Source organism: Triturus cristatus, chromosome 1_2 (genome assembly GCF_964204655.1).
Source record: "Triturus cristatus chromosome 1_2, aTriCri1.1, whole genome shotgun sequence".
Classification (NCBI taxonomy): Eukaryota; Metazoa; Chordata; class Amphibia; order Caudata; family Salamandridae; genus Triturus; species Triturus cristatus.
Genome location: NC_140580.1, coordinates 62,963,677 through 62,977,417, shown reverse-complemented (window position 1 = coordinate 62,977,417; position 13,741 = coordinate 62,963,677). Strand labels below are relative to the sequence as shown.

Sequence of the window (13,741 nt, the reverse complement as noted above, 5' to 3'; positions counted from 1 at the left end):
CGGTAGGAGTGACTACTTCGCTTTGCACTCTCCCACAGAGGTTACAGTGCTCCTATCCTCCTGTTTCCTACTCTTTTCACTCTTTTTCACCCTTTTCCCCCTTACTCATTTCAACGGAATCACAAAATGGCTGCCAACACTTCCTAATTGCAACCGGTCGCACCGCTCGCAGCCAATAAGCATCAAGCTCGTGCTCGTAACGCCTCAGCAAATCAGATGGCAGAATTCCCAAATATCGATATCTGCAAATTTTGATATTTCTCCAAAACTACTGAATGGATTTACACCAAATAAACAAAAGCGTGCTTTCTAGACCAAGACCCTTCTCCCTGCTAAATTTGGGGTAATACCGTTCACCCGTTCGACCTGTAGCCTTGTCTAAAGTTTCCTATGGAAATTGCTTGGAGAAAATACGTTTTGGGACCCCCTTTTTTTCTCGGCCCCCCTTTACAAATCACCCCCAGACTTTCAACATAGGAGCTGATATGAGCAAAGAATTAGTTTGGAAAATTTCATGAAGATTCATCAAACGACGGCAAAGTTATAAGCAAAACAAAAAATGCTCTTCCTATGGAAAGTTGGTCCTAACTATAACTACCTACTGGCAACCGCCAGCAGGATATTTATATTTATATATATATATATATATATATATATATATATATATATATATATACACACCGTTCTGCGGGCCAAGTCGCTCCTCACGCCGCACAGCTCCACCAGTTGTGCCCGTGCCTTCCCCACTGCCGCCTCCTGTTAGCGTAAGTTCGCCACCTCTATTGTGCTCACTGTGTTAACTTTGCCGTTCTTCTTCCCTGTATTCCATTGCTTGTATTTTGATTTTTCTGACTCATTTCTGCTGTGCGCCACCTGGTTCATTGTCTCCCCCTCTTGCCTCTGTATCCCGTCTCGCACGCTCCTGCCGCTGCTCCCCTGCAGCTCCACCCCCTTTTGCTTTCTGTTTCCCACGCCCAACCACCGCCCCGCTCCCGCCTCCCAGCTGCTCCTCCCTCCCTCTCCACCTTATATGGAGGCCCCTGGCACACCGGAGGCACGCCAGAGGCAAGCCCGTCTGCGCCCGTCCTTGCCTGGACCGCGCCCAGCGCCTGGACCACGCGAACGCCACAACGCTAGACTCCGCTACGACGCCAGCACCCTCCACGCTCTCAACGCCGGCCAATACCACACCTGCTTCCAGGCCGCCCCGAAACAGACCCACGGCGCCTTCTCCTGCAGCACCTGCAGCTTCACCTGCGACAGAGCCACTAAACCTCCAAGGACTGGACCCAACCACCTCCGCTGCATACTCCTCAACCCCCGCTCCGCATGCAAACACGCCGTCAAGCTCTGGGATCTGCTCAACACCTTCGCCCCAGACGTTGCCTTCCTGACCGAGACCTGGTGGAACGACTCCTCGGCACCCGACATCGCCATAGCCATCCCAGACGGCTACAAGATCACACGCAGGGACTGCGCCAACGGAATCAGAGGAGGAATAGCCATCATCCACAAGTCCACACTCAAGGTCACCACCCACGTGGACGATACCCTCAAGACCACCGAACACCTGCATTTCCGGATCCACACCGACCCCAACACCACCCTCAGAGGAACACTTGTCTACAGACCCCCCGGACCCCGGGCACCATTCAATGACTCCATCGCCGACCTCGCCAGCACCCACGCACTCGCCTCCACGGACTACATCCTCCTCGGGGACCTGAACTTCCACCTCGAGAACAACAACAACGCCAACTCCGCCACCCTGATCGACAACCTTGCCAACCTCGGCCTCAGACAGCTCTTCACCGCACCCACTCACGCCGCCGGCCACACGCTGGACCCCATCTTCTCCTCAAGCACCCACGTCGCCTTCAACCACACCACCGAACTCCACTGGACCGACCACCGCTGCATCTATTTCACCTTCAAGAAACCAACCACGCACCACCGCACCCAACAACTGCCCCGACGCTGCTGGAGCAAAATCACCGAAGATCAGCTGACCACCACCCTAGCCCAGAACCCACCAACCGACCCCACCAACACAGACGCCGCCACCCGCAACCTCAGGCAGTGGATCAAAGACTGCGCCAACACCCTCGCACCGATCAAGAAACCCCTCATCAACCACGCCAGCAGGAAAGCCACCTGGTTCATCGACGAGCTCCTGACCTCCAAACGCGCATGCCGGAAACTGGAAAAGAAATGGCTCCACGAACGCACACCAGACAGCCGCGCAGCCCACAGGGACGCCACCCGCAGACATCACCACCTCATTAGACGAACCAAGAGATCTTCCTTCAAAGACCGCCTGGATAACAACGCACACGACAGTAAAGAGCTCTTAAGCATCGTGAAGGAACTCTTCAACCCCAGCGCCAACGCCATCCTGCTCTCACAAGAACTGTGCAACTAACTGGCCACCTTCTTCCACTGTAAGATCTCTGACATCCATGACAGCATCAACACCACAACCACCCCGACAACGCCAGACCCCACCCCTACGAACACCACCCGCACCAACCGCCTGACCTCCTGGCTCAACATCAACGACGATGAGACACGCAAGGTCACAAACTCCATCCCCTCAGGATCACCGTCAGACCCATGCCCACACCACGTGTTCAACAAAGCCGACGCAGCCATCGCAGCCCAACGACGGAAGGTCATCAACATCTCCTTCGAAACAGCGACATTCCCGGAAAGCTGGAAGCACGCCGAAATAAACGCCCTCCTCAAGAAGCCCAAGGTGGACCCCAAGGACCTCAAGAACTTCCGGCCCATCTCCCTGCTCCCGTTCCCGGCGAAGGTCATCGAGAAAATCGTCAACACGCAGCTGGCCCTCCAACTTGAAGACAACAACATCCTGGACCCGTCCCAATCCGGATTCAGACGAAACCACAGCACCGAGATAGCCCTCATCGCCGCCACAGACGACATCAGGTGCCAACTCGACAACGGCGAAACATCAGCCCTCATCCTCCTGGACCTGTCAGCCGCCTTCGACACGGTCTGCCACCGCACTCTAAAAACCCTCCTTCAAGAAGCCGGAATCCAAGATAAGGCCCTCGACTGGACCACGTCCTTCCTCTCCGGCAGACCCCAGAGAGTCCGCCTCCCACCGTTCCGTTCCGAAGCCACCGACATCATCTGCGGCGTCCCGCAGGGTTCATCCCTCAGCCCGACGCTGTTCAACGTCTACATGGCCCCCCTCGCACAAGTGGCCTGCCAGCACGACCTTAACATCATCTCCTACGCTGACGACACCCAGCTCATCCTCTCCCTCACCAAGGACCCGTACACCACCAAAACCAACCTCCACGAAGGCATGAAGGCCGTTGCCGACTGGATGAGGAGCAGTCGTCTGAAACTGAACTCGGACAAAACGGAGGTCCTCATCCTCAGACCCACCCCCTCAGCCTGGGATGACTCGTGGTGGCTGACCACGCTGGGGACAGCACCGACACCCACCGACCACACATGCAACCTAGGATTCGTCCTCGACTCCTCCCTCTCCATGGTGAAGCAGGTCAACGCCGTCTCCTCCTCCTGCTACAATACCCTCCGCATGCTCCACAGGATCTACAAGTGGATCCCGGCCAAAACAAGAAGAACGGTGACGCAGGCCCTCATCAGCAGCAGGCTAGACTACAGCAACGCACTCTACGCAGGACTCCCAGCCAAACACATGCGTTGACTACAACGCATCCAAAACGCCTCTGCCTGACTGATCCTCAACGTGCCCTGCCGCAGCCACATCACCCCCACCTGAGAGACCTGCACTGGCTCCCCGTTGACAAGAGGATCACCTTCAAGCTCCTCACCCACGCACACAAAGCACTCCACAACGCCGGACCAGCCTACCTGAACAGCAGACTCAACTTCCACACCCCCACCTGCCAGCTCCACTCAACGAACCCCGCCCTCGCCATGGCCCCCCACATCCAATGAAAGACCTCTGGCGGCAGATCCTTCTCTTACCTCGCCGCCAAGACCTGGAACACCATGCCGACCCACCTACAGCAGACCCAAGACCTACTCACCTTCAGAAGGCTCCTCAAGACCTGGCTCTTCGAGCAGTAGCGGCAGCCCCCCATAGCGCCTTGAGACCCTCACGGGTGTGTAGCGTGCTTTACAAGTACCTTGATTGATTGATTGATATGTATATATATATATTACCTACTGGCGGTCACCAGTAGGTAGTTATACTTAGGACCTATTATCCATAGGAAATCCGCAACATTCTATTTGGAATAACTTTGGCGCCGGTTGACAAATCTTCGCGAAATTTTCAAAATTGGTGGGGCGCTCCGGTCCGCTCCTATCCTGAAAGTATCGGGGCGATTCGTCAAGCGGGGGCCAAGAAAAAAGGGGGGTCAGAAAACGTGTTTTCCCTATGCAATTTTCCATAGGAACCTTTCATCTCAGCTGCAGCTCGAACTGCTGAACGGAATTACACCAAATTTGGCAAAGAGGTAGCCCTTGGTTCACACTCATGCCTTTTGGTTAAATGGTGTAAATCCGTTAAGTAGTTGGTGAGAAAATCAAAAGTAAAATCATATATATATCTATGGCCTCGGAGGTTTCGCGCACCCTATGCGCACCCAGCGCGCACCCTCCCGATCACGAGCTGCATGCTAATTGGCTGTCAATTGGCTCTAAACACTCCAAACCAGAAATTGTTGGCAGCCATTTTGTGCCTCGGTTGAAGCGAGGCTCAAGAAATCAGTGGATCAAGTGTGCAAAACGTATAAAGGGGGCAGGGTAGAAATACCCTGACCCTCTAGACCTGCTTAGGGGGTCCCATAAGGACCCCCAGGGCCCAAAAAATCTTTTTTTTTTAATTTAAATGGCAAAATAAGCGTTGTGTGCGCGGATCCTGCCGTAAAACATAAAACAAAGTGCTTCTTTAATAATTAGCCCCCGGGGGGGGCAAATTCCGGGGGCAAACATATTAAATTTTATGGGGGGCCCGGGGGTGGTGGTCCCCGGGGCTACAAAATAAATGGGTGGTGGGGCTCAAAGGCCACTCCCAGCCCCGGGGACCGCTACCCCCCAGGTCTTTAAAATCAAATGGGTAGGGGGCTCAAAGGCCCCCCAAGCCCCGGAGACCACCCCCCCGGGGCTTTTTATATTGTGGGAGGGGGGCCGCGTGGCCCCCCTCCTAGAGCAGTCGATGGCCCTGGGGATCGCAACCCCCCAGGGCCAGCTCCTGCAGTGTCTCGGGGTACCCACCCCCGGGACACTGCTGTTTGCTATGGCAGGGCGTGAGCCGAGGCTCCCGCCCTGTCATAGCAAACTTGGTTTGGATTTTGAAAGAGAGAGCAGGAAACCTGCTCTCTCTTTCAAAATGCAAACCATATTGCTTTTCCACACGGGGAGCTGCATGTTAGCAGCTCCCCGTGTGGAAAAGCAATGCCGGCTCCCAAAGGACGTGGGGAGCCAGCTGGAACCGTGGGGGCATTGGGGCTTCCCAACATTGTATATAGGCCCCGGGGAGAATAGAAATTAGTGATAGGTGCTAATTATTTTTTTACGGGCAAATTAGGAGTCACGGACCCAGCGCGGCGCTGTCACATGCGGTCTGCGCACCCTGCGCATAGGCAGCACGCACCCAGCACGACTTCGCGAAATCGCATTAAAAACTAATGTAGGTTTATTAAAAGTAAAAGTATATTATTTTTATGATTAGCTCAGATTATGTCTTGCCTTAATATTTATATTTAATACATATATATATCTTTTTTGACATTAAATGTTTTTGCGGGACTCCCGCACCCACCGGGTCAATCACGTATATGGCGTCATGTGGAAGCGCGCGAGTGTCGCGTAACGTAATACGTATGCGTCGCGTATGCGACTGAAGTCGCGTACGGGTTGCATAGCAATCGTGCAGGAAAGTATGCACCCTTCGCACACCCTACGCGGATCCTTCACAACAATCGTAAAGTGGCGGCTAGGTTCCATGCAGTGATCGAGAACGGTACGCATTGGGTGAGCGACTTCCAAAAAAAATTGGGAAAAAACCAATACAAAAATATTATAAATATATTTTACAAAATATTTTAAAAAAATATTAGACTTTCAATATTTTGTAAAAATTTTTTTTTATTCACATTAAAAATATGTAATGTAATTAAAAAAATAAAAATATGTAAAAATAAGAAGTTTAAAAAATGGAGAAAAACAGTATAAAAAAACTAAATATAACAATTAATATATTTAAAAATTATGATTTAAAAAACCTTTGAAATTCAGTGAAAAAAACCATAGGTTACAGATATGTTATAGTTAGGAATTAGCATTTAAAAAACCTTTGAAATTCACTGAAAAAAACATAGGTTTCAGGGGCGTTATAGTTAATAATTAGCATTTAAAAAACCTTTGAAATTCACTGAAAAAACCATAGGTTTCAGGGGTATTATAGTTAGGAATTAGCATTTAAAAAAACCTTTGAAATTCACTGAAAAAACCATAGGTTTTAGGTATGTTATAGTTAGGAATTAGCATTTAAAAAACCTTAGAAATTCACTGAAAAAACCATAGGTTTTAGGGGTGTTATAGTTAGCTGGACATTTCACTCGTACAAAACCATTGAAATTCCTCCACATATTACATCATTCATAACATGGTCAGTGACATCACTGATGATATCTCAAATGACATCACTGATGACAACCTCCACGTGACAATCAGATACACCTCATCATACACTAGTATAACCTTTCATCACTCACTGTAAAATACAGAGTACCATATTTGAATCCATTGACACACCAATACAAGTTCCTAAAAACCCACTCAGTGATTCCTAGATCTACACACACATCTAATCACTTACCAATAGATTCACTCATACATGCTGTCAATGATCAATAGAACACTATCAAATAGACTTATACACCTATATCGACATTACACACCAACACACATCCTATTCACTTATACAGTCATCCTACTCACTTATGCAAACAATGGATCATACTTACATTTATTCAGCTACACACTTATACAAACACCACTTCATTTATTCATATAGATAGTAACTCATACTTAGTGTGTTATAAAATCACTATTAAAAGTATACAGTTATCCATACAGTCACTCATACAATCACTGAGTCTTATGTATACTTATTTATATGCAACTGTCACATACACTGCCTTTTATTTTTCTAGTTTGTTGGACATGTACCATTGAGAGATATATTTGCTCATCACCACACCCATAAAGATATTCACTCACCCAAACAACTGTTATAACATGTAGCCTTAACCTCATATACCTACTGAATCAACTATTCACACATCTTTGGGCTGTCACACACCCACCACCGAACCACACACACATTCACTCTCCCATACAAATACTCAGTTAACTAATCGATAACTAATATAAACTTTCACATAGCTAGTAACCAACTGATGCAGCAGTTTACACAACAACTGACAAAGTGATACAGATATTCACACAGTTTAGTCACTATCCAATATATTTAGTGAGACACTATAAATTAGTCAAGTAAACAGTCAATCACACTGCTACTAAATCCTCCATCAAGAGATTTACATTTATATATCCACTCATTCTTCAATGCAGATTGCGATATATATAATACATATTTAAATAACGAACCAAACCACATTCACTGGATGATGTCATCAGTGATGTCATTTGAGATGTCATCAGTGATGTCACTGACCATGTCATGAATGATGTAATATGTGACATCATCAGCAGTGGATTGCGGGCGCGTGAGTTATAGTTAGCAGAACTAACTATAACTAAGCAATTTCAATGGTTTTGTACGAGTGAAATGTCCAGCTAACCATAACACCCCTAAACCTATGGTTTTTTCAGTGAATATAAATATGTATATATATTAATATATATGTATATATATATATATTTTCACCACACAGTCCCTGTATCCACGGTTTAACGTACTCTCCCTGCGCAGAGTCCATGATGAAGGGGCGTGCCAGCCTTGAAACGCGTCGGACAATGGAAATAATGCTATGAAGGCCAGCAATGCGAGCGACAGCAAGGCATATACACCGGATGTGGAGAGAGCGCTGTGTGCCCTCTCAGAGCTTGAGGGCTTTTTGTTGGAACATTTAAATTGCACGGCTACCCTTGGCCGTGGAGAGGAGCACCATTTTTGGCTCAGATTAGAAGTGCATCTGAGAGCGAAAAGGCTTGTGAAGGGAACCTTCCTTTCTGGTGAGTGCGTTCTCCTGAGGGTGATATTGCTCGCAACCTGACCTTCTCTCCTACTCAAGGAAATATACGAAAGCTAATAATACAGGGGGACTGAGCCTACTCAAGGTTGTATTGTACTCACCTCTCTTGGGACTGCATCGACCAGCATGCCGCTGGGTGTCAAGATTGTGCCATGCCCACCAAGGGCAGTGTTTCATTCAATAAATGGTCGAATGGGGCGAGTGGTGAGTTGTCATTTCCCCCTGTGCTGAGTCCATGATGAAGGGGCGTACCAGCCTTGAAACGCGTCGGACAATGGAAATAATGCTATGAAGGCCAGCAATGCGAGCGACAGCAAGGCATATACACCGGAGGTGGGGAGAGCGCTGTATGCCCTCTCAGAGCTTGAGGGCTTTTTGTTGGAACATTTAAATTGCACAGCTACCCTTGGCCGTGGAGAGGAGCACCATTTTTGGCTCAGATTAGAAGTTCATCTGAGAGCGAAAAGGCTTGTGAAGGGAACCTTCCTTTCTGGTGAGCGCATTCTCCCAAAGGTGATATTGCTCGCAACCTGACCTTCTCTCCCACTCAAGGAAATATATATGAAAGCTAATAATACAGGGGGACTGAGCCTACTCAAGGTTGTATTGTACTCACCTCTCTTGGGACTGCATCGACCAGCATGCCGCTGGGTGTCAAGATTGTGCCACGCCCACCAATGGCGGTGTTTCATTCAATAAATGGTCGAATGGAGCGAGTGGTGAGTTGTCATTTCCCCCTGTGCTGAGTCCATGATGAAGGGGCGTACCAGCCTTGAAACGCGTTGGACAATGGAAATAATGCTATGAAGGCCAGCAATGCGAGCGACAGCAAGGCATATACACCGGAGGTGGGGAGAGCGCTGTGTGCCCTCTCAGAGCTTGAGGGCTTTTTGTTGTAACATATATATATATATATATAATATCTACTGGCGGTCGCCAGTAGATAGTTATTGTTAGGACCGTGTTTCCATAGGAAATCTGAAAATTCTATTTTGAATAACTTTGGCGCCGGTTGACGAATCCTCGCGAAATTTTCAAAACTAATGGGGCGCTCCGCTCAGCTCCTACCCTGAAAGTCTCGGGGTGATTCGTCAAGCGGGGGCTGAGAAAAAAGGGGGGTCCCAAAACGCGTTTTCCCCATGCATTTTCCCATAGGACCTTTAGTCGAAGGTACAGCCCGAACGGCTGAACAGAATTACTTGAAATTTGGCAAAGAGGTAGTCCTCAGGTCAGGCATGTGCCTTTTGCATATATGGAGTCAATCTGTTCAGTATTTCCTGAGAAAATTGCAGTTAAAAGGACATAAATATCTATAGGCGCGCACCGTGCGCGCACCCTAACGTGCGCGAGCGTAATTCTGATTGGTGGTTACATGTCAGTCAACGTTCAAATCGGTCGAAATCAGGAAGTGTCGTCCGCCATTTTTTTGTTTTGGGCGCGACAGTGAAAAGGAGAGGTGGCGAATGTGAAAAGGGGGCAGGGTAGAGAGTTCCTGACCCCCTAGCCTTTGTCAGGGGGTCCCTGAAGGACCCCGAAGGGTGAAAAAAACATTTTTATTTTTTTTAAATCGCGGGGTGCGCGCACGGTGAAAAACCTTAAAAAAATATATAATAATACATACATAACTTAGCATTTAAAAAACCGTACAAATTCACTTAAAAAACCATAGGTTTCACACACGTTAGAGTTAGGAATTAGCATTTAAAAAACCTTGCAAATTCACTTAAAAAACCATAGGTTTCACACATGTTATAGTTAGGTGGACATTTCACTCGGAAAAAACCAATGAAATTCCCCCGTTATAGTTAGTTGAGATAACTATAACTCGCGCGACCGCCACTCTATCACAAGGATGATGTCATCAGTGATGTCATGAGTGATGCCACTGACCATGTCATGAGTGATGTAATATGTGATGTCATGAGCAGAGGATTGCGGGCGCGCGAGTTATAGTTATCTCAACTAACTATAACGGGGGAATTTCATTGTTTTTTTACGAGTGAAATGTCCACCTAACTATAACATGTGTGAAACCTATGGCTTTTTAAGTGAATATATATATATATATTTATTTATTTTTACTACACAGTCCCTGAATCCACGGTTTAACGTACTCTCAAGGCACAAACACGTTAAATGCTCAGGGAAGGTTTATTCTGCTTCTCCGCTACTCGTTTTGGCTGTGTTTACAGCCGAAACGCGTAGAGGAGAAGCAGAATAAACCTTAACTAAGCATTTACCATGTTTGGGCCTTGAGAGTACGTTAAACTGTGTATACGGGGACTGTGTGGTGAATTTTCTTGCCGGCTGCTCTACTGGTGCACGTACCACCTCTCTTGGGTCCTGAGTCAGGTGTGGAGTGCGGAGTGTTATATATATAGAGAAAAATCCTTTAAAACAAACGTCAGATAATGTCTCAATGAATCATGCAGTGCGGCAAAATGTAGATATATGGAGATGTCTTAGTGAGTTGACATGAGCTATGATGAAAAGGTGTAATCGATATAAGCGTTAAATGAATGTCCTGTATGTTTTTGAAAGGAGCAGTATGAAAAGTCAACAGGAACAGAATTATTTTCTAGGATGAAATTCTACACAATAATGTCGTTTGGCCTGTACCTCATCAGTAAAACAGTGCATTTGTCAGACAACATAAACGTCAGGATTGTGCCAGACTGATTCCATGCACACCCTCAGGATATTTTGGCCTATTTCCCTGCTAGCCCACAGCTCACCATCTGTACCCCTAACCTTAAAGGGTAACAAATGTGTGAGCAACCTCAGAACAAATCAACCCAGATTCCCCAAGGAAATCGCTGTAACAGATCTCGAGCCCTTTCGCTTTATCCTATCATGCATACCCAAAGAAATACACAATGACTACTCAGGAAGGCGTTTAAATATTTATTGAAGCATTATGATTCTTGTATAAAATATGTGCCCTGCGATAATCAACAGATTGAAACAGATTAGCGTAATTAGTGTTTCAAGAATAGTGAAAAAGATTAACATTTCCACCATTGTGCTAAGACAGTGAATATATGCAGGCATATAAGTACTGCTTATAGTGTACTCCTACCTAGCGCTCCCTAACCTACTGACTTGGATGTATTGATTCTAGTTAGCCAACATTTTCACCTTTTTGTATGCGTTTCGTAACTTAATACAAAAATAAGTAACTGAAGGGTGACCAGCTAAATTGTGCACAGTGTTTGCCACTAAGTTTTACCACACATACTGTGTTTATCTGGAAACTTTTGACGTCTTTCAGTAAGAAAAAATTAGCTTTTTTAAATCAGCAAATTATGTCACAGATGAAGATTTTGTGGCAAATGTAGTAAATCATAATTATGTGGAAAATTCTACAGAATAACATAATTTCAGCACTGATTATACCTTGACAAGTCACTCTGATTCTCATGCCAAATCCATATTCGAGATCACTGGCGGGAATGTTTAATTAATGACGCTCTAAGCGCTTGAAATGTTTACTACAAAGAAGTGCACAGAAAAGGCCAATGCCTTCTGGGTGATAATGCTAAACCGCCAGGAGCGGACTCTAATACATTGTCAGAACAAAATATCAACTTAACACCAGCCGTTTTTCCTATCACACTTTAAAACGTGTTCCTTTGATTCATCTTAATCATTCGCCAAACACCCTCACACACTGTATAACCTAATGTTCAGAAAGTAAATATCGCTATTTGAGCATTCAGTGTCTTTGCACAGCAGCAGTATTTATTACAATATTCTCTTTCTACTACATCTCAATTCCGAATGTGTTATGTTAATATGATTTATAAAGCGCATGGCTGCCCCAGCATCAATGAAGAAAATATTTCTATATTGACTGATAGTTGGAATACTAATTATGGACTCATTTTCATCCAATAGGTGAACCACGTGCAAACAGAAAAAAGAAAACTAGTGAGTCTGCAAAATTTTCTGAAGGAACTATGCCCTGTGCTTTTTCTGGGATATTCAACAAAACAATTCTCCAGAGTTTCAATAAGGACCAAAACTCTAGCAGCCAAATGTGGTCAGAATGTTATCAGAATCTCAGAGGAGAGAAAACTACTCAGGGTGAAAGCAGCTTCAGCAATCCAGTAGATTTCAATCCACCTACCATTGGAGGATCAGGTGAGAATAACTGGAGGAATTCACAGGTTCATGAAGAACTACTAAGCATTGAGCAAAATCAGAGAACATGCACATATAAAAATGGTGATGATAAAAGCTACAATCCAACGGAAGAGTTTATACAACATACAAGAACAAATTCAAGAGTGAGGCCGTATGCATGCACTGAATGTGAGAAAAGTTTTTTTCACAAAAGCCATCTTAACACACACCACCGAGTGCATTCAGGTGAAAAGCCGTACATATGTATTTTCTGCCACAAAAGTTTCCATCGGAAAGATAATCTGAATAAACATATAAGAATACATACTGGAGAAAGACCATATAAATGCGATGAATGTGAAAAAACCTTCATTCAAAGAAGTCATCTAACAGAACATTCAAGAAAACATACGTGAGTTAGAACACTACAAGTCATGAAATGTGACTGACAGAACAGGTAACCAAACTGAAAAGACTTCCTGCAACTAGTGGGGGCATTTAAAATCTTATCAGATCAATCCTCTGTTGGTGAGACATTTTCAGTAAGTCATGTGAAACAAAACAATGCTATATTTTGGGAACATTCTGCCATACAGTTTCACATCCTATTTGTATCTGATGTGGTGTTTGCTTTTAACTGAGTGAATGTAGATAGAAAGAATCAACTTAATGTACTGGGGTTTCACTAGGAAAGCCTTTAATGAGTATATCATGTTCTGTTCTCGGGACAAATGATCAAAATAGGATTAACGGTATTAGTAAATCTATGTGTTTGCCAGGTAAATCAGCAACCAGACCATTCATATTGTGACAAAAGTCCGTTGCATAAAACAGTTGCCATGGATTACGAAACCATTAACTAGTTTTTCACTTAATTTGTGCCTGTTTTAATTACCTCAAGGACAGTACTGTATAAAACCTTTACATCTCAATTAAAACGCTGACCAAAACCAATGCCACTGGTACAGTCGATGATTTGCTCATTGTGGAATCTCAATTTAGAATTTTCAATTTTATTTGTTTTAATCAGTTGCTGGGGAAAAGGTTGCCTGATAAATCTATAATCCACAGTTTCCTTGTCATGTCATATTTAGTGGGTCCAGATTTGGCTACCTGTAAAAGAGTAGATGTATTTAAATATTAAAATATCTTGAAAGTATAACTCCTGTTTCTCATACTTTTACTTACCATTGTTTGACCCTATTGTCACTGACATGTCCTTAGTTCTCATTCAATGGTTTTCCTTGTCCCAGCTTGCCGATCCTGTGTGTGTCCCTCCCCTGGAGCATAGCCTCTTTACCATCTCCCTGATTTGTGGCTGGCTTCTGTCCTTACACGAGTCCCTTTTAGGGATTTATTTTTCTTCT

The 13,741-nt window shown here is 45.5% G+C and overlaps 1 protein-coding gene across 4 annotated transcripts in view; it reads left to right on the top strand.

Annotated features, from left to right (window-relative positions):
• The window catches only part of LOC146866792 (uncharacterized), a 218,472-nt gene extending 204,942 nt beyond the window's left edge, over window positions 1–13,530 (top strand). For all 4 annotated transcript variants that reach the window (XM_085601378.1, XM_085601387.1, XM_085601370.1 and 1 more), the window contains one exon: window positions 12,147–13,530. In XM_085601378.1, the coding sequence (XP_085457504.1) occupies window positions 12,147–12,790 (644 nt within the window). In that variant the 3' untranslated portion in view covers window positions 12,791–13,530. The remainder of the gene's footprint in view (window positions 1–12,146) is intronic.
• Window positions 13,531–13,741: the final 211 nt, after the last annotated feature.